General features: G+C 41.9%; 1 protein-coding gene across 1 annotated transcript in view; it reads left to right on the top strand.

Moving 5' to 3' along the window:
- LOC140461062 (scavenger receptor cysteine-rich domain-containing protein DMBT1-like) overlaps positions 1-21,393 on the top strand; it is a 34,102-nt gene that overhangs the window by 11,558 nt on the left and 1,151 nt on the right. Inside the window, exons 4-7 of the mRNA XM_072555846.1 lie at positions 13,367-13,399; positions 14,076-14,390; positions 14,951-15,265; positions 19,323-19,640. Of these exons, the coding sequence (XP_072411947.1) occupies positions 13,367-13,399; positions 14,076-14,390; positions 14,951-15,265; positions 19,323-19,640 (981 nt within the window). The remainder of the gene's footprint in view (positions 1-13,366; positions 13,400-14,075; positions 14,391-14,950; positions 15,266-19,322; positions 19,641-21,393) is intronic.

Genomic DNA, 21,393 nt, shown 5'->3' with positions numbered 1-21,393 from the left:
TTTTATTTTTGACCAAGCTTGAAATTTCTCTTGTCATCCAAAGTTCCCGGATCTCACCGTTTCTCTCCTTCATTTTCACAGGGACATTCTGGTCCTGAAAGCTCTATAACCAGCCTTTAAAAGATTCATATGTGTCAGATTTGGATCTACCCACAAATAAAACAGTCCCTAATGAACATTCCCCAGCTCAATCTCCTCGCTTTTGGGAGAGGGTTGGGGGGGGAGGGGCGCGGACAGGTAATAGGAGTGGGATGCGGGGGTCGGGTGGTGGAAAGCTCGGGATTGATTTTAATTTGGTTTTGTTACTTTTCTGACACCTGATTATGTTTTCGTTTTTCCAAATGTTAGCCAATGTTGTGAGTGGAGGGACTCCTGATGCCCCTCCACCCATAATACATACACCACTTGACGATGAAAATGAATGATTTCAGTCTTCCAATGCCCAAAACACTCAAATGGATTGAGATAGTTCAGGTGGCTTTGCACCACACACCTCAACCGAACCCAACTCAAACTAAAATGGAAATGAAAATATTTTGTTGCCTGTGGACAAAAAATCAGTGGCACGTGGGGTGTGTTGTTCCTGAAACGGGGCACCACGATTAAATCTGATGGAAATGAATGGAGCATAGCTCAGGATGCCCGTTGACGTCAGGTGAGGGTGAAGGAGAATCGCACTGTGGTGCACTCTGACATCGGAGTTAAGCCCTGGAAGTTGGCGGTGGCTGGAGAAGGACGGGAGCGCGAGAGCGGCGAGAAGTCCCCCCCTTCTGACCGGAGGAGTGTAGAATTCAGAACTGTGGCCAGAGGCTGTTGCTGGGTCGACCGCTGGAATGGGGGCAGGTGAGGCTTGTTGGCCCTGTTGTAAAGGTGGGGAAGGGCCTGTAATAAATATATGTGCATGTATGTCGATATAGAAGAACCTCATATATCTGGATACCAATTATCCAAAAATTGATTTCTCCGAAGGAGGTCTCGAACTCACGATAGACACATTACATCAAAGACATTTTCCCATCAGTGATCACATATTTTGTTTACAGTGATTAAACAGGCAACTTCTGCAAATGATTGACCTCCCGCCCTCTCTCCTCACACCTTCCCTGGGGATCTACAGAGGGATGTCCCCTAAGCTCGAGGCTTTCCCAGATAATCCCTCCAACATTGTCCTGTACAAGGCAGAGGTTGAACCTGACAAAACGGTGCAGTAACTATCGCGCGTGTGGCTGTCTTTGTGTGTGTGTGTGTGTGTGTGTGTGTGTGTGGGTGTGTGTGCGGGTGTGTGTGTGTGTGTGTACACACAGGTGCCTTCAGAGATTTAGTCCACAAAGGCAACTGCAGCAGTCTTGTTGGTGAACAGTCCAGCTGCCTCGGAGAGTGTTATGGGGATAATATTGGAGGGGGGCGTTGTTGGGGGCAAGGGCGGCGTGGTACAGGGTTGAGCCAATGCATTTTGGAGTTGGGGTCGGATGGAGACTTGCAGGGTCTGTTATTCCCGTGTATCTGCTGCATCTTGTCCTCTTCGATGGAAGTGGCTGTGGGTTTTGAGAAGGTGCGATCTGAGCAGCCTCAGGGAGTTTCTGCAGTGCATCAATTCGATGGTACAGACTGCTGCTACTAAGCGTCGGTGGGTGCAGGGAGGGAGAGAGGGAGAGGTTGTTTGTGGGTGTGGGGCCAATCGAGTGCGGGGCTGCTTTGTTCCTGGATGGTGTCGAGCTCCTCGAGTGTTGTCAGAACTGTCCACGTCCAGGGCATATGAGGAGTATTCCGTCACCCTCCTGACTTGTGCCTAGTCGATAGGCTTCAGGGAGAGGAGTCAGGAGTGGAGTTAATCACTGTGGAATTCCCAGCCTCTGACCTGCTCTTGTCGCTGCTGTGTTTGTATAGGGCTGGGTCTGGGTCAGTTTCCGGTCAATGGAAACGCCCAGGACGTTGATAGTGGGGTTAGAGGGGGGGGGGATTCAGTCATGGTCACACCAATGAAGGTCACCGGGGTGATGGTTATAATCTCTCTCAATAGTAACCCCCAGGATGTTGATAATCGGGGTAACACCATAGAAACTCGGAGGGGGAGTGGAGCGAGGTGAGGGTTCGATTATCTCTTGTTGGACTTGGGCACTGCCTGGAATTAATGGGCAACATATTCCAACCACAGAGTATCTTTCTTCCTCATTATTGAGTTCATGGACGGGAACCTCCAGATAGGCATAGCTCCTCTTGGAACAGAAACTCCAGCCTCTGTTCATCGAGAAAACATAACTCTGCTCAACATACCCACGTTTGACACGGAGTCAAATTCACTCTACACTGTCCCCCATCAAACACTCCCTGGGACATCACAGGGTCAAATACAGAGTAAATCTCCCTCTGCACTGATCCTCCCATCAAACACTCCCACCACGGGAAGAGAGGCAGAGGAAGGCTTCCTCTACACCGGAGTGTAGAGGCTGCAGCACGTTCCTGGATAGGAGGGGGTGCAGGGGCTGGATGGGTTTATAGAGATAGGGAGCGGATGTAGGGGACTGGAGGTTTGACAGAGAAAAGGAGGTGTCGGGGCTAGAGGAGGTTACAGACATAAAGAGGGGGTGCAAGGGCTGGAGGGGGCTAGAGCCTGGTGGCGGGTACACAGATAGAGAGGTGGGTCTAGGGGCTGAAGGAGGGTAGAGAGATGGGGGGTTTGTGAGGGCTGGAAGAGTATACAGAGATCGAAAGAGGGACGGGTTGTTTCAAGGAGGACACTGGCAAGGGTTGATCATGCAATTTGAAGAGCCAGTACAGACACGATTGGCTGAACAGCGTCATTCCACATTGCAAAGCTACTGTGTTTCAGCAATTGACAGATAAAGAGATTTTCGCCAAATGCACAGTGTAATTCTTCGATCTTAGTGCACGTTTCTTCTAACCAAATGGACTTATAAATTCGTTTATTCTGACATGCTGAAAATGTTCTTTTATGCATTTCTGTTATTGTGCCAGGATTAATGGAAATGTGCATCACGATTTAAAATTTAAGGTCTTGACATATTTACAGATTCCCTGTTGCTGTGAGCGTGGTGCTGAGATGAGATTGCCCTGATGATATACTAAATGGGATGTTTTGGAGCCCCAATTCTCATTCCAAAATTACGGCGTTCTCCATCTGAGTGTTTTAATTTCAAAGAAGAACCTGGCTACAACGCTTGAGCACAGTATTTACCACGGTTCCAGGTGTTTCCTGTTGATTCGACAGAAGGGCAAGACGCACACTGACGGTTCTGTGGTTGTGCAGACTCAAAAGCTACTTTTTCATACATGAATCTTGCCAAATTTCAAATTATGATCTGCTCTAAAACCTGGTTTTGCGTGTCTTCTAACAGCATTTCATGGTTGCACGTTGCAGTTCATTGCTCGGGAGTGTCCTGCAAACCGTATGTGTGTCTGTGTATTTTGCTTCTCCCTGAATGATCAGATTTCTTCAGATTTCATTCTATCGTAACACAACCACTTTTAACGTGACATTCTGCAGCAGCCCTCTGAGACATGTTTCAGGCGCTGTCACTTAGACAAATAGGGCAAAATAACACAAGTTCAACTTGTAATTATTGATAATGTGACGAAACCTAGCCAAATACGCTAAATGCATGCAGTTCCGTAACCATGGTAACACAATCAAATTTCTGACGAGATTGGCGACTTGAATTTAGAACAGAAACCACTGCAGAAACTTGGGGCAATTATGATTTGAATGTTTAGATTCCATTCACTGTTATTCAGAACTGGAGAGGGCCGGATAATTCTGGCTTATGTGTAGTTCACCTAAGATGCTCGAGGAAAGAGATGTGGGGAGGAAGCAGAGAAAAAGAAAGAGACAGGTCTTATATTTGTGAAGGAGCAACGTGGATTCTCAATCGGTATTAATGATAAGTGTGACATTCAGGAAGTCACTGATAGGAGCACCTACAGATTTTTCCCTGAACACTTATGTATTTTACATACAACCATGGTCCCCACACTCACCCTTGATATCGTCACTGATCACAGACTTTCAGCGATAGAAACATAACTGCACTTTCACAACTATCTTTGTCTTCTGTGATCAATCCAATTTTGTATCACGCACTGTGAGATCTATGTTTCCATAAGAAGTGGTCAACTGTGAGAGGATAATTGGACACGTTGACCGTTATTTCAATGTCTCTGTACTTTTAAAGTCCACAACAGTGCGGAAAATGGACCACATGTGTTCCTATGTAAACCACATGACAAATCCAACCAGGCCAAATATTGTCTAAACCGCATTCTCTCTGTCAGCAGAAATGTGATTCAAGGGGTCATCAACAGTGCTGTTAAACAGGAAAGGCATAGAGAGTCTGAGTTCCGCCAGAGCCACTCAGCTCTTAAGCAAACTCCAGAATACTGCAAAAATCAGCATATCTCTCCGCATCTGTGGAGAGAGAAAGACAGTTATGGAATACTCCCCAAATACTGGACTGGCTGCATCTCCGTTAAAATTCAAGAAGCTTGACCCCATCCCGATGAAAGCAGCCCGAGTGACTGGGGCCACATTTCCCATTAAATTCCATAGACTTCACGCTGGCAGGAGAACGATGAATGAGTACAATGACATCCCAATCTTTTTGAGAATTTCACTCTCACATCACCCTCTGAGTGACGAAATCTCTGTTACCCTTACCGAAATGGCGCACCCATATCCCAAGATCATGACCCCTTTTCCTGGATACTCTAAACCAGATTAAACATCAAACTTACGTCGTGTTTTTCAAGGCCAATAGAATTATTTACGTTTCAATGAGATCCTCACCAAGGAATATGGACCCAATAAATCCAATCTTTCCTTGCAGGACACATCTGCACTGCGAGAAATCAGTCTGGCAGGTTCCACTGCAGCCATTCCAACGCAATGCACTGTACCTGAGGCAAGGCCTTCTCAACGGCACACAATAACTCAAGGGTCTCTGCAACGTCTTGTGCAAGCACTGTGAAAAGATGTCTTTACTCTTGGACTGAATCCCTTGTTCAATGAAGGTCAAATTAGCACTTACCTTTCTGCCTTGTACTTGTTTCCTTCCTTCCAGTTACGGGTGTATTGGTTCATCCATCTCTCTTTGTTCGTCATCACTAACGGCATGTCTGGTGTTCTGTTCTCTCCAATTTTCTGTTCAATGTCATTAACCTTACACTGATTCAAATTTGACTGCATCTTTCATGTATTTGCTCACTGGCCCAACTGATCCTGTAAGTATTGAAGTGTCTTCTCATCATCAAACATTGCGATGTCACCTTTGATCACTCTCAGCCAAAATAGCTGAAGTGTGTTGTGAATGGCTCAGGTCCCAGCGTCGATTTTCCATACGCTCCATTGGACCCCTCCTTTCACTGAGTATGCGCTATCTTTCCTGCCTCTGAACCAATTCTCCGTCCTGGCGAGTGTATTTCCTTTACATAGGTCTTCCAAAATCCGTGAACACAACATTGACTAAGGTATCCAATTTTCATATAATAGTTACCCATTCAAAAATTGTAGCGTTCTCAAACACAATTTCCATCCCATGCATCATGACAATTTTGCCTGATCCCAATTGATAACTATTATTACACTGCTGATAGTAGACACTGTCATGTTCCAAGTACTTCCTTGCTCATGACAGCCTGCACATCGTGCTTCCTCCCTTCCTCAAATTTAGAACGGTTAGTTCACATTTTGCATCCCTAATCGGCCAGAATTGTGTTTTTTTTCAGAATGTGCAAACATTTGCAATGAGATAGATCGAAACATGGATTGAATCTGTTGCCATTTCATTTAGTCCCAATAAATTCAGTTTTCCAGCACCCCCCCCGCCCCCCCGCCACATTCCCAAAGAAGGCCTTATGTCCAAAATGTCAATTCTTCTGCACCTCGAATGCTGCCTGACCACCTGTGCCTTTCCAGCACCACACGTTTCGACTCTGTTCTCCAAAATCTGCAGTCCACACCTTCTCCAATGAATTGACCAATCTGTGTACATTGATGTACACTATGTGTACTCACAGAGTAGAAAGGGCGTGGAGCGCAGTGCTTGCTCCAGTAGTACACTCGCCAACACTTTGGGCATTTAAATGGCCATTGGATGAACATATGTATGAAAATGAAATACTGTCGCATATATATTTTTCCACAGATCAGCGGAACATCGAGGGCAGAAGGGCCTGCATTACGGTGGATTATTCTATTTTCTGCACTTTGTAGATTTAAAGTCACAGTTGCCATGATGTGAGCCCCCCACGTTTGAAAACTGAGGCGTATCAAGAGGAAATCTGATATTTGGCAAATTTGAAAGATTGTGCACTGTTGCTGTATTACACTGTATCTGTCCCATAGGAGTTGACAATGATACGAGGAAAATCAACGTAATTTGAAATTTGAGCAGAATTTTCAGAGGAAGAAGAAAAAAGAATGCAATAATTTCCTCTCCCAAAGACGTTGCTGAACAAATTCGACCAAATGATAATGAGAAGTTAAATATTGGTAGGTATACTGAGAAAGATGAGTGAAGCAGTTTGTGAGAAGACAAATAGAAATCAAGATCTGTGATTAGAAGACAGTAAAATCCTTGGGGAGCTACTTAACATTTTTTTAAAAGTTGGTTCAATGATTAACACTTTTTCTATCATGGAAAAGTGAAACTAAAAACAAAGGCAAACATTAAAAGAAGGCACTAAGTCGGGCAGCATCTGTGGGCCCAAAAAGCGAGGTAAAAGTTTGAATACAATGTGACTGTTCCGGAAAATGACAGTTTTCCACACTGAGGACAGAGGGTGAGGAGGAGAGACTGGAACAGATGCTCAGCGTGCTCAGAGAATAAGACAACAGGCCGCCAGTTATAGTAAAGGACAGAATTACGTCTCAGAATAGGTTGTGTTGATTGGGGGCGACGAGGTGAATGTTGGTTTGCTCTGTTGAGACCAATGCTAAAAGGAGACGGATAGACAAAGTAGGAAAGGGGTGATTAGTAATCCAGAGAAAGGATAGATTTTCTGCTCTGAAGTTGTTGGACTCCCTTTTGAATCCTGAAGAGTGAACAGTGCAGAAGTGGAAATTGAGCTGTTTCTGCAGCTGCTCGAGGAGATGTTGAGTCGCACAGCGTCTTCAATGAATCCGGAACCAATAACCTCCTGTGGTAGAGTGATGATATGATATGGATTCCGGAGTGAGGACTCGCTTCCAAGTTAAAATCTTTAACGTCATTGATCTCTCAAGATGAGCTAATTTTTGGAATCCGGTGTCTTTGTGCCCATTAATGGTCACATCACTTCTCATTGGTGCAGAAGACAGTGCTCAGTTCACAGTCCGCACACATCATAATCTATTGGTTGTTGGAAAGAAACACGGGCCTCTGTTCAAGCCGTGTGAAGGAACGAACAGTGACAGAAATCGAGGAGTTACTTGATACATTAACTGCTGCTCAGTATCTGTGAAACATCACTCAGCGAATGTTCAGATTTGATCTGTACCACCAGCTGGGACGATGTTTGTAACCCTCCTGAACTTACTTCTTCTGCAGCTATTGAACTGTGAGTTATGGTTTACTGAATCCATTCTCTTAAACATTCATGGGCCTATAATTAGTGACATAGATGTGGCAACAATATCATGGACAGTCTGCGCAAGATAGAATATTGACATGAAATGGAATAAAAAATATTTTGTCTTCATTTCTCTATGACTGTTTCTGTGGTGTCAGAGCTTCCCAACCTCCACCATCCCTTCCTCCCCTAAACTTCCAATCCTTGCATCTATTCGTAGCTTCTGTACAGCTCACAGTGTTGAAGACCTACTCACACAATTCGGGTGTGTTTGGAGACTGCGTCTGTCGCTGGTTTAAACGGTCTGTGTATCAGGGAAAACTGCTTAACACTATCTAACTAATTTCCTAGTCAATATTTGGGAGAATGTAAAATAGAAGCTGATTATTTTGAATTTCTCGAAACTTGATGTGCCACTGAGTATGGTCAGTATTTCTTCTCTTTACATTGCAATACTTTCTCGATAGTGATGCATTTATACAGCGCAGTTCACATCCTTAGTGAAACAAAGGAGCTGTGTGCCACTATGATACATTTTGTGGTTGAGACAGTCCTGTAATTTTGGAATCATGACAGATAATTTGTTCCGAGAGAACTGCTGGACTGATTGCTGTGATAAAGGACCCAGTTAGCTGTTCATCTGCGAATAATTGAAATGGTCACTTCACGCAAAACTACAACACTGCTTTCTGTCCAAAAATGTTTCGAGACCTGCTAAGTTATTCCAGAAATTTCTCTTTTGTTTCTGATTTCCATCACCCACTGTTCTTTGACGTTCTTTTTTCAGCCAGTTTTCTTATTCACTGAATTTGATCGAATGATTGTCCCTGCCCAGTTGAACATCAATAGCTCAATTTCTGTACCAGATAGTGGTTAAAAGTTCAGTCTTTGCCGAATGATTTTTTTTCTAAAAAAGAAAACTTTATTCATAAAATAGATCTACATGCATGCATAGTCCCTGGAACGGGTCACTTCTGTACAGTAGTCAAAAAGTGTATTGCTGGAAAAGCACAGCAGGTCGGGCAGCATACGAGGAGCAAGACAGTCGACGGTTCGACCATAAACTCTTCATCAGGTAAAGAGATCTTATTTTCCAAACGTCGACTGTCCTGCTCCTCCGATGCTGCTTGTTTCACTGTGCTTTTCCAGTACCACCCTTTTTAACTCTGATCTCCAACATCTGCAGTCCTGACTTGCTCCTACTTGTATACAGTACTGTATGACGGAAAAAGCAAACATTGGAGTTTGACTCTGTTCAACAGACACACGAAAGGAATCTCTCACTTGGACTTGATTGTATTTATGTATATTTGAAGCGTTCTGCCAAATGACTTGAAGAGTTTGCTCAGAGACCAACCCGATTGGTACACCTGTCTTCTATTCCCGCAGAGCCTTGAGGAGGCACTCATAGGTGTTCCAGCTCTTCTCAGGATCGTACTGTTCATTCAATGCTGGTTTTATGCTCTAACCGGTGGAAATGTGTTTGACCAATTCGATTTCTCTGTCAGGGGCAAGACTGCTGCATATTAAGGCAAGGTTAAACATTGCATCATTTTGATGGCAGTGAGATCTGCGAAGATTTTAATTTATTTTAAACATGTTGCCAAATCTCTGGTGAGAGTTATGCCAAACTTAGTTTTAGAGAAGATCTGAACAGAAATATCGAGGCACTTTACACGTCTTGTATATTTTTGACTTTTATTGTTCCCAGTGTTATCACATCAGGCAAGAAAAGAGAGAAGCAACTTTCAGTCTTCTCAAGAAAATCTGAACAACTGGAATGGTTGTCAGTAACATTTGTGTGCACTGGATTCTGTGGTAAACAGAAAACGTAGTGTCAGGAAAACAACCATCTATTCTGTATCTACGGTTGATTAACCTCATGCACACATGGACAATTCTCTCAGATTATGCCTATATTCTGTATAACCATGGTGTGACAGTATTCACAGACCTATGTTACTTGCAGTCATGTGCCCTGTATTCGTGATTGATACAGAAATGACATGTCTCAGTAAATGCTGTTCACGCCATAATTTTCATCTTGCCAAGAACTGAAATATCCAGAATGAACCCATTGCCTAATTTGTTCTTGAGTGATGAATGTGTTCGGGGACGAATAAACTTAGGAAATTAAACCTGTGACGCTTTTTCTATATTTTACAAAAAAAATGGCTCGGCCAGCGTTACTGAAAATCCCAACTTTGCTGTGTCGATCCAAGTTCATGATCCACTTGATCCATTGAGGATAGGGACTTCAAAATACGTGAAGACGAGTATTACAGAATCATCATCAAGCATTAGTCAGGAAACTAATGTGTCATTCAATCAGGATGGGGACTTATCAGTCCAGTACATTAATTTTCTGTGCGGCCTTTTAGATGGTTAGCCAGCAGTTTTGTTAGATTGCGTGAAGGAGCTTAGTTGAGTTGTTGCAGTTAACTTTGATGGTTCCAGTTCAAAACGGAACATTGGTGATGAATGCTTTAAGTTGGTAAGCTAATCTAAAGGTTATACATGTAGTTGATTTGCGACGGGTGCCGCGAGCCTTTCAAAGTTTGGTGCAGTTTAATGCAGCAATGTAAGTAGCGAACATTCTTTCACAGTCCTAACTTGTACATTCACCAATGAGGGAAGGACATGGAATATGACGGGTTCAAGATACATAAACCAGTTTAAAATTCACCTCGTACCAAAGTAATGAATATCTGACTTCTTAATCCACTATTCTTATTTTTACAATTCTTTATTTGTCAAGAACAAATATTTGGGAGAATTACTTTCAGGCAACAGTTTTGAAATGAAAGTTTTCTCTTTTACTGAGACTTGAATTCTTTATTCTCAACATAATTCGGCCACTCGGGTATAACGCAAAATTTAATCGATTCCTTTATGCCATCAACGAGCGAAATCATATCAAATGGGAGTTGAACAGACTGTTTAGTTTCTAAGTTTAGTAATTAATATATGTTCGGTGTCAATTCTCATTAAAAGATCACAACAATTCCGCATTTTTGTTGGTGTCAATACTTTTATTTCTTTTGATATCCCACCTCGTTTTACATTTAATTGATTATGATATTTCAGTCAACTTGAGATAATTTTTCTTGAATTCTAAATAAATGCTGATGTGCCTCATGTCCCTCATGTGTTGTTAAAAAAGACTGGAAATCAACTTGCCATCTTGGTAGGTATCGCGTTTCAGCTTGAAGTATTTAGCCATATGTGTTGGTGAAATAGTCTTCTAGCACTGGGGAAGGAGCGGAGAGTTTTCATAGCATTGATTTCGGGGATGAGCGGGTTCGCTGATGAGAAGACCATAATTGCACTTAATGGAATTTAGAAGAATTTGGAGGGAGTCTTACAGAAAAACATTAAATTGTGAAGGGAATTGATATGACTGAAACATGGAAGTTGTTCTCACTGGGTTTAGGGGGTAGTGAGTAGGGGGTTTGGGCGGTGGGAACTACCACATCCATTATATTGCGATTCTGTGGAATTCCCTGTCCCGTGGAACAGTTGAGGCTGAATTGCAGGATGTGGTTAAGTCAAAGATATATGAAGTTTTGCACAGTACGGGAATTTAGGGTTGTGTTGAACATGTGCGAAATTGTAACCGAATCCAGGTAAAGATCTGCCAAGATCTCATTGAATGTGGAGCAGGATTGAGGTGGCAAGTTACTTACTCCTGCTTCGATTTCCTGTGTTTTTGTGTTCGTATATCGAAGTGAAATGTGCAGGACACGGTCATTGCATTGACTCTCGCCTTATTCCACGTCGAAAATTATGTCTTCCACAATGTTGCAAGAGAAATATAGCGTAGACATTAAATTTTGCAAAAGTAGGTCAAAGGGCCATAGGAGTTACAAATCAACCAGGATTATTCCATAATTACACACTGTCTCAAATCGCAACTACTGGTGCTTCTGCAGCCTGAGATTGCATCAGTTCTCCCATTAGTTAGGGTGTTCATTATATGTCACTGGTCTGACGTGGATTTGTTGTTTTCCAAAACTGTCCAGTTAGTGAGGAACATCAAATGTCTGATAAATCACATTAAATGTAACGGCCTGTCTTGTACAACCTTATGCAGTGCTTCAAAAGATTTTCAGAGTTGTATATATCCCCTTCGTTCTCCTAAACCAACAGAGCTCTTGCATGTTCGAGTATCTTGACATGTACGTAACAGTGTACAAAGTAATAGATTCAAATTCTCACGAATATATCAATTACAGAAACGTAAATGGGACAGAACAGGTGATATGATGAGTGGTTCAATTCAGTCTGATAAAGTACAGGCTCAGAAAGGGCAAAGCCCGAAGGTTTATTTTGGATGAATGAGGGCAATATTCCAGTAAACGGGTCAGACTGCAATGTACTGTTTTCGCTTTTTAATGTTCGTTTTCTACCACTAAGTACAATAAACATATACAAGCAATTTAAGATTTAGCATTGAATTGTGGCGATATTGCAGACACATCGTTAGGAGGTAAAACGATCAGTTACATCGGTGAATGCAAGGGATAAGAGACGTTGTGTATCAGGGATTCAATGAATCAGAGTGAGTGATCATCTGTGAACACATTGACAGGTGGTATGTGTTGTCTGATTGCCTGAAAGGAGAAATGAAATTATCCCGAGAAGCAAAGCAAACAATTCGAGCTGTTTAGAAGTTTCAAATGTTGCATGGTAAAGAATTCGCAGGAAACTAAAAATCAACCAAAGTTATCTAACTTTGGAAGAAATTTTAACATTATTCAAATTGGACAGACGTTGAATTCCTTTTTCAGCTTGGGAGAGGAACAAAATATATAATTAATGAACATCAATAACGGGACAAGTTCAGTAATCTCCTAATCATTTTCTCCAAAAAATGACAATAGGTGTTCATCACCATCCTGTCCCCAGTGCAGAAGACTGTGGGTAAAAGATATTGACAACGACAATTTTTGGGTAATAAGGAAAGGTAATGAAACAAATTCAGTTGTTCTGGAATTGGGGAAATGGAAAATTCCTACTGTATATTGTCGATGACTGAATCTCGTGATGTTGCCGCCTTGGAGATAGAGGAACAGGATAAAGCCGAATTTTAACAGTCGTAAATGCAATACTTAAAATAAACATATTTTCGGCATTTAGTTGCTGACGAAGCACTGTCAGTCAATGTTTATTTCAGCATTGCTGATTGAATAAATTTCTAAACTCCTGAAATCTTTGGATGGGGGCACCTTGCCATGGTCACTGGAGAGCATTCCTGCTCTCTACGGGGATCATCACAATGTTGAGTAAGTCGGCAGTGCAGTAACAAACAGAAAGGTCATTGGGTTGGCAGTCTGCCTCTCTGTGTAGAAACTATTCAGATAAATGTGGAAGAAAGATGAAAATATTTGATCCCTGCTGTAAATATATTTCCTGTGTTGTCGGTATTGCATGTAAGGAGGATGTCAAATTTCCAAATATCATACACTCAAAGGGTCATATCAAGGAGACAGGCCTTTCTGAATAATATGTTCCATGCCGACCAAAATGTACGCCCACATTAACTCCATTTCCCGACACGCTGCCCATGTCCTTCTAAACATTTTCTATCCAAATATTTGTCCAAATGCCTTTAAAATGTTCTTTCCAGATCTGCCACAACCATTTCCAGTGGCAGCTCATTCCATATGCGAATCACCATTTTTTAAACAACTTTATTTCGCAAAGTAATGATAATTATTGCCCGCAGCTGTTGCATTTATTTTCTTTATTCTTCAGCATTGCGTTGATTTTTAACACTTTAATTCCCTTCTCTCTATTTCAGACAGACTTGTCGATACCCAGGCCAGCAGTGCAGGTAATCACTTGTTATTTTAACAGGGATTGGAATCCCTATATTCTGATGTTTGTGCTCAGATACGAAGTGGTGATGACAACCAGCATGTGTTAGTGTTCACTCGTTGATCAGCTGTCTGTTCATAACAAAAAGGGTGGTGGTTGCACAACTTCTTAAGGTCTCTCATTTCAGGATTCGTGGGGGGAGGAGGGTGGAAAAGAAGCTGTTCCAATGCACACTGCCATTCTCAGACAGAAAGACAATACATGAAGATGCTATGAAGATTCATCTGCACACACAGTGCTGCTGTCGGCAATGTATATCAACGATTTGACTCACTGTTGCGCAGTGACATCATGCTCACATGACCATTCAGACGGAAGTACGTTTCAGTTTCAGATATTCTCAGGGCTGATCAGTTGTGGTTATTCGCCATTCAGCGCGCCCACCTCCCATGAATGAGTAATACACATCTTATCATGGAAACATTTGCCTGATCCTCTTTGTGAGTGAGCATTTAAAAAAATGATTATTGCCATTCACCATCCACAATACATATCCTAAGGTATATTGCGATAGTGTGTATTTTTACCGTGACCTCACTCCCATTGCATTGTAAGCGTGGAATGCTGGCGGCAATATAGAGCTTTCACAATTGCACATTGTTCACTTTAATAACCATTTCGATATTTTACAGAGACGGTGAGGCTGAGACTTGAGAATGGAGGCAGTCGTTGCGCTGGCCGAGTGGAGATTCACTACAAGGGACAGTGGGGAACTGTGTATGATGTGCTGTGGGACCTGGCAGATGCTGCTGTTGTGTGTCGGGAGCTGGACTGTGGGACCGCGGTCTCTGCCCCAGGCGGGGCTCACTTTGGACAAGGCTCTGGACCCATTGTGACAGCGTATGTTCAGTGCAGCGGGACTGAGCGCGCACTGCGGGACTGTCAATCAGAGGAATGGGATCACTACAGCGACTCACACGACAATGATGCTGGTGTCATCTGTTCAGGTAAAAAAAAACTGCTGTACTTTCTGTGTAATTTTATCAAATTCCGGGGCTGTCAAAACAGAAAAGGATGTGATAACTGTCCAATACTTATTAACATAAAAATAACAGAATCACTGATTTATTCAGTATCATTATTTAAACTGTTGAATACTTGACTGTAATAGGAGAGGGAGGTACCTGTTACCCTTTCCACTCCTGTGAAGGTGCAGGACAGGTGTCCATTGTGATGTCACTTAAAGCCACATTGAGAGAGCTGCACCACTGGAACTATCAGATTTACAAATCAATGTTTAATGAGATTCAACATTGTGTTGGATGGCACAATCACTTTGTATCGTTTATTTGCTGGATGAAAGTCGCGTTAATTCAAACAGCTGAGGGTCAGGATTCTGGGGAATGAACATGAATGGGGTCGACAGGGCTACAAAGCCAGACAGATTGATGGAACAATTTATATCCGAATGTGCCAGATCTGGTATTAATCAAATGAATGTTCATCATTCAATAATCTGAGTTCGTATTGTTTGAACGTTTTTCTGATTCAATGCTTTTCTTTTCAGACCACATCATTCCGAGGTTGGTCCATGTAAGTTCCCAATGTTTCGGAAGACTAGAGGTCCTGTTTGGTGACACCTGGAAAACAATGTGTGGTCTTGACTGGGATTTGAAGAACGCCAATGTCGTCTGTGCGCAGCTTCATTGTGGAGTGGCCGTGTCTGTTTCAAGCACTGCTCATTCTGGAGGCAGTACTGTGCTCATGGGGACAGAGGTCTTTAAATGTACGGGCAATGAGACTCAGCTGGAGAAGTGCCCTCGGTCTTCAGACACTCACCAGGATTGCAGTGGACACAACAATGTCACCCTGATATGTTCTGGTGAGTATCGGTGTAATGTAAAAAGAAAGACATACTTTCATTTAATGTTTGTTAGAATGGTGGTGCTGGCAATTGGGGTAATTGCTGTAAAAGTGACAAATCTAAACTAATCCTCCTGGCTTCCCGTGCTGTCATGCACGAATTATAATGTGGTAAAATAGACACACAAGTATTGGAAATGAAAATATTTTTAACGTGTTATAACTGTGTTGAAAAAAAAGATGTCTTGGAGTTTGTAAACTTTCTGCACCCAACATATTTTATTGTTTGATTGTCTAAAAGTGGATCATTGCCGATAATATCAAGCATTGGTCAATGTAGATATATCAAAGTGAAAATCAGACAATTACCTTTTTGACAATCCAATAGATTGTCTTTAGCTCTATCTGCCCTGAAAAAATTTTAGGACAACATTTCTTACCTGATTGGAATAATTGTACATTAATCTTCTAAACAATTTCACCAGCATGACTTTCGAACTTGCAATGATTTACTGTCTGAAATCTATCACCTTGGTCATACATTTAACCATGGTATCCTGGACTATTTATGGGAGGCAACAGTGATCCAGCTGATTCCCTGGTCTTTGACGTTTGTTTGAGTTTATCTTGCCTTAATGTTGTTGTGGGTTTTACACTAGTCTCTATAATATCACTGTCTGATTTACCGTCATTCAAATGTGCACGGCAGTTTTTTGCCACCAACTTTAACATTTGTCCCCGATATTTTTCTAATAACCAGCTAACTGGAGCAGTTTATTTTTCTTTACCTGCTTTCGTCCAGTAATCATATTCATGTGTCACACCTGCTGAAGCCCTAAGTCCTAATGTTTTAGTGCACTTCTTCAAAAAGTGAATAATGAAAAAGTCAAAACCTCACAATACATTTTTTTGATTAAATTACTTACAGTGGGGAAACAGGCCCTTCCGCCCAAAAAGTCCACAACGACCCACCGCCCACACAGACCCTTTCCCCTAAATCTAACATTACGGACAATGTAGCATGGCCAATTCACCTGACCTGCACATTTTGGATTGTGGAATGAACCCAGAACACGTGGAGGCAACACATGCAGACACGGGGAGAATGTGCAAACTCCACACAGTCAGTCGCCTGAGGCGGGAATTGAACCCCGGTGTCTGTGAGGCAGCAGTACTAACCACTGTGCCACCATGCCGCCCACACGTTACATGTCATTTTCCAAGCTGCTAAAACGTATCCCCTCAGTTGTCTTTGCAATAAGTTTCATCTGCCACTTGTCTATCCTCTGTTAGTCCTTCTAAAGTTGGTGTCTGTCATAATAAATAGTTTCAACTTATCAATATCGGGCATTATGAGCTAATTTTTAAACGTTAACCTGTTTCTTAATGCAAACTTGCACCCCTCCTCAAAAAAACACAAATCCAAAGCGTCTAATTGCTTTCCTTACTGTGTCACTTGACTCTTAATAATCTCTCCTTTCCGACATTCAATTTGCAAATTGAGTTATTTACCTTTCTCGAATACAGTTAAATGGTTGAATTGCAAAACACACACATGAAGCAGAGGGGAGCACAAGGTTAGGGAAACGAGATTAGTAGACTCTGAGGTAAGATGACAGGAGATCGATTTGGCTCTACTGAAGCTTCCCTGATAGGGATCGGTTAGCTCAGTTATCCGAATCGCTGGGCTGTGACGCATGGTGATAACAACAGTGGGAATTCATTACCCCCACAATCTGAACTTGCCATGGTGCTCCTAACCTTCTCAGCTCACGACCCACCTGAGGAATGGAGACCATTAGGTAAAATCACTACCAGTCATCTTTCTCTAAAGGGACAGCAGTCATCAAATCAATCCAGATCAGGGAGCATAGGAACTGTCACACGTGTCCAGGCAGAAACCTCATGCATTATTAATACTTTTCAAAGACATTGACATGGAAATAGGAGAAGGAATTGATTGAAAGTGAAAATACATGCTTTCTGTCAGAGGTGTTGCTGCTGAGTAAAGTTCTCAGATTTCAAACATTTATGAGCCACCTTGTCCTGCCACAAGAGTTTGGGACATTCAATCTCTCTTTTAAATACCGACCATCAATCTATATTTTTCTCAGAATTTTTCTTTTTGTAATGCCCTTGACAAGAATTTGTGCAGAGTGGAATTCTCATTTTTGTCAAGAGTAAACTATAGATTTTCGATAGATGATCAAGTTAGTCTTTATGGATTAAGACCGGAGGGGCAGAGAGTGAAATGAAGTAGAGAACTCGCCTTGTCAGCTAAGACCTAATTTAATGTTCTTTTTTGTTGAAGAAGTGAATGCATACCCATATCTGAACGTCTAAGTAAAAGGAGAAGAGAATTTCTGCAGATAACGTAATTGCCGGGTAGAATAACCAAAAATATTCGAAATTAAATTGGAACCAGGAGTATGACATTATGTTGTCGAACTCGTTGCTAACATAAAAAGAATTCCTTAAACAGGAACAATGCAGGAAATACGGAAACCCATTTGCATGTGCAGCTCGTGTGATGCATTACAATGACTCACACCGTTATGCTTCAGTTCTTACTTGTGGAATGAGAGAATTCGCTTCCAAATTGAAGACGAGGAAATATGAACAAAATTGCTGGAGAAACTCAGCAGGTCTGACAGCAATTGCGGAGAGAAATCAGAGTCAACATTACGAGTCCAGTGATCCTTATTCAGAACTGTTCTTAATTATCACAATTTAATGAAATATCATTGCATTGTTGATTGTATAGTGTGAGAGAAGGCAAGACCACACTTGGAATATTGTGTTCCTTTCCGGACGCCACTTTATAGGAAAAAGTTTATAGCTTGAGAGAAGGTGCAGAGGACATTTAACAAGATGCTGTCAGGACCGGAGGGTATGTCTAATGAAGAAAGTTTGAGCAGGCTAGAACCAAGAAGGATGAGAGGTGAATTGATAGAGGTGGACAATATGATGAGAGGCATCGATAGAGTGGATAGCCAGAGATGTTTCTCCATGCCACACCTGTCTATTACGAGGGAGCATAATTTTAAGGTGATTGGATGAAGGTTTAGGGGAGATGTCAGAGTCGGCTCTTTACACCGAAGTGGTGGATGCGAGGAATGCACTGCCGGCAGTGCTGGTACAGACAAATACATTCGGGACATTTAAGCGACTCTTGGATAGGCACATGGAAGTTAGCACGTTGAAGTGTATGAAGGGTAGTCTGATCTTAAAATAGGAAAAAAGGCTGGCACAACATCGGGGAGAGAAAGTCCTGTACTGTGCTTTAAGATTTTATGTTCTTTGTTGTTTTGTCACCGTGTACACATGAAGTTTACCGAGGACGAAGGAAGTTATCGGGAAATCGTTTCCAATTTGGTCAGCATATCATTGGGAAATTATGTCTTTCGATACCCACATTTTGTTTTTGATGGGGATAGATGTTGGAAAGTACCATCATTAAACTACCAGCAAAACGTTATAGATACACCTTTCCAAGTCGAATATCTTGTCTGGAAATGTGTGAAAAAGGGGATGGTTTTATTTTTTAAAATTTCAACTGAGTGTGAATGCCAAAAATGAGTGCACTCAGTTTCCAGTACGTTGAGGGAATTCTCTTTGGATAGAAATATTCGAAACTATTGGCAGCATATCAGGAGTTTGCAACATCAGAACAACCATGTCAAAAGCAGTGAGTTTGGCAGAATTGAGGAAAGTCATCACAAAAGTTGCCTGTGACAATATCTAATCAATTAGGAATGACGGATAGAGATTAGGCAAGAAGTACTTCAATTCACTACTTCGGGGTTCCCATCAGCCCACTTCCCAAAATCCATCATGACCTGTTGACAATTCACTTCATTTCAAACTTGCTCCATATCAACAGTAAATATTCCTCCATATCTCTCTCAAATGTTTGGAAAAGATAGGCGTTGGTAAAAATGAAACTGTCTGAAAAGCTATCGGATAAGCCGTGAAAAAAATAGTTTTTTTAAAATGGTACATTTAACTTGTGATTGTTAATTCTTGAACGTTTCAATTCAGTTTAACTGTTATTCTAAATACATTTCATGTTGCAGATGAAAATTGGTGGCCAAGACTGGTGAATGGGGGAAGCCGCTGTGATGGCCGAGTTGAGGTTTACTACAATGGAAGCTGGGGCAGAGTGCAGGACACCCTCTGGGATCTGAATGATTCCCACGTGGTTTGCAGACAGCTGGGATGCGGTCATGCCTTAGAAACTTATAAGTCTTCACAGTACGAGGAAAGTGATGGCCGTCCGTGGGTGCATGATATCCAGTGTCATGGACAGGAATCTCAGCTCCGGGATTGTAGGATCTCAGACCCATTTAATTCGTCTGTCACCGACAGCAGTAACGTAGTCATCCTCTGTTCAGGTAAGAAGACGCAACACAGAAAAACTTTCTCAGAACTATCAAAACAGATATCTGTCTCCTCAGAATGTGTATCACACGTTCTTCAGTATTAGTCCAGGTGAAAGCAGGCATGGGCCAGATGAATGGGTGTGAAAAACTGAAACTTTGCTTTTGGAAGATTGAAGTTGCAAAGGTTTTATAAGCCAGAAGTAAAACTGACACATGAGAGAGTTATCAGGAGGGGAAGAGGGTCGAATTAAGATGAGAACTGTGTGTTTGGAAGACCTTGTATTCTATCAATAGAGGTTTTAATTAGTCGGAAGGATTGTCTGATTCTTTGCAGTCCTGGGAAGATGAAAAGAACACAATGAATTTATTAGATAATTTAATTGAAGACGAATATTTTTGTAAAGCACGTGCTTCGAGATGTGAAATAATTACACTGATATCATATGAAACGTAGTGCATCAATAATGAATGTGAATTTAGGGGCTGGTGTGGAAACACTGAAGACTAGATACTTGGAAATAAATGTTGAACTATCGAGGTAATGATGGCCACATAACTGATTTAAATGAACATCAGCAGTGATGGAAAATGAAAATGAATGTAATTCAGGAAGAAATGTTTGTGTTGAGATCAAATTTATGAAGAATGCTGAATGGATGGCTGGAAAGGAAACTACCAAAATGTTCAAACGGTTTCAGAGTGAATGTTGGAGGGTTGATGATAAATTCCTAAATTAACCTAAAATTAGGTGTCTGCTAAATACTGATGAGAGAAGAGTTCGGTTACAGAAGGAAATTGACGGATGGCCGGATAGGCTAGCCAGTGGTAGATGGAATTCAATTTACATAAGTATAAGGACACACACTTGGGCATGACAAGCAAAGGAAGGTACTCTTTGATGAATTGTAGAACATTTCAAAGCAGTGAACATCAGAGGGAACTTGATGTGTATATCCCATAGATACTTACAGTAGAGGGACAGGCAGTTAAACTGGTCAAGACGGAATATGAAATATTTGCCTTTATTGTCCAATACATTCTGTATCAGAGCGGGGAAGTCACACTGAAAGTGTATTAAACTTCATTTAGGTCATAGACCGATTAGTGAATGTAACTTTGGAATCTAAAACATTGGAGCAGCACCGCCGCACTGGCGAGGGGTCTTTCCAGTATCTTCCTTGGGCTGTCATTCCCAAATTATAGAGATTTTGGACAGTCTGTGTTTGTTTACCTTGGGGCAGAGGAGACGGAGCATTCGAGTTTGACTGAGAGGAATAAAATTATGACAAACATTGATAGGATAGACAACAAAGAACATTGTCTGTTCAGCATTTCCTCTGCGTGGGACTAAAGGCATCTTCTTTGTTTTCCATCACGACCATTTCCAGCTTGGTAGCCTAATCCTCGACCTGCAAACTGTCGGAAGCTGAATCTATTTGCACCATTTTGAAATATGTAACATTCATCCGTAATTCAACTGATGTCCACTTGGGATCCTTTTCCTGTTACCTGGGCTACTTACATTCCTCCTAATGTCTCCCCACTCCCCCCGCTGCCTGGGGCCAGTTGATTTCATTCAAGTCTCTTCTCATCATGACCTACTTCGGACTATGTCCGATTACTCATCTGTTACGTACAAACTGCTTTCAATTCCATCCCAGTAAAATAGCCTGACAAATTACCTGTTGCAATTACAGACTAACCTTGAGTGATTCAGGTCCCATTGCACAGCGGCGTGCTGCAATTTCTTACCATTCAAGTAGTA

This window comes from Chiloscyllium punctatum, chromosome 36 (genome assembly GCF_047496795.1).
Source record: "Chiloscyllium punctatum isolate Juve2018m chromosome 36, sChiPun1.3, whole genome shotgun sequence".
Lineage (NCBI taxonomy): Eukaryota > Metazoa > Chordata > Chondrichthyes > Orectolobiformes > Hemiscylliidae > Chiloscyllium > Chiloscyllium punctatum.
Note: the sequence above shows the minus strand (reverse complement) of the source record. Positions and strands in the feature narration are given on the sequence as shown.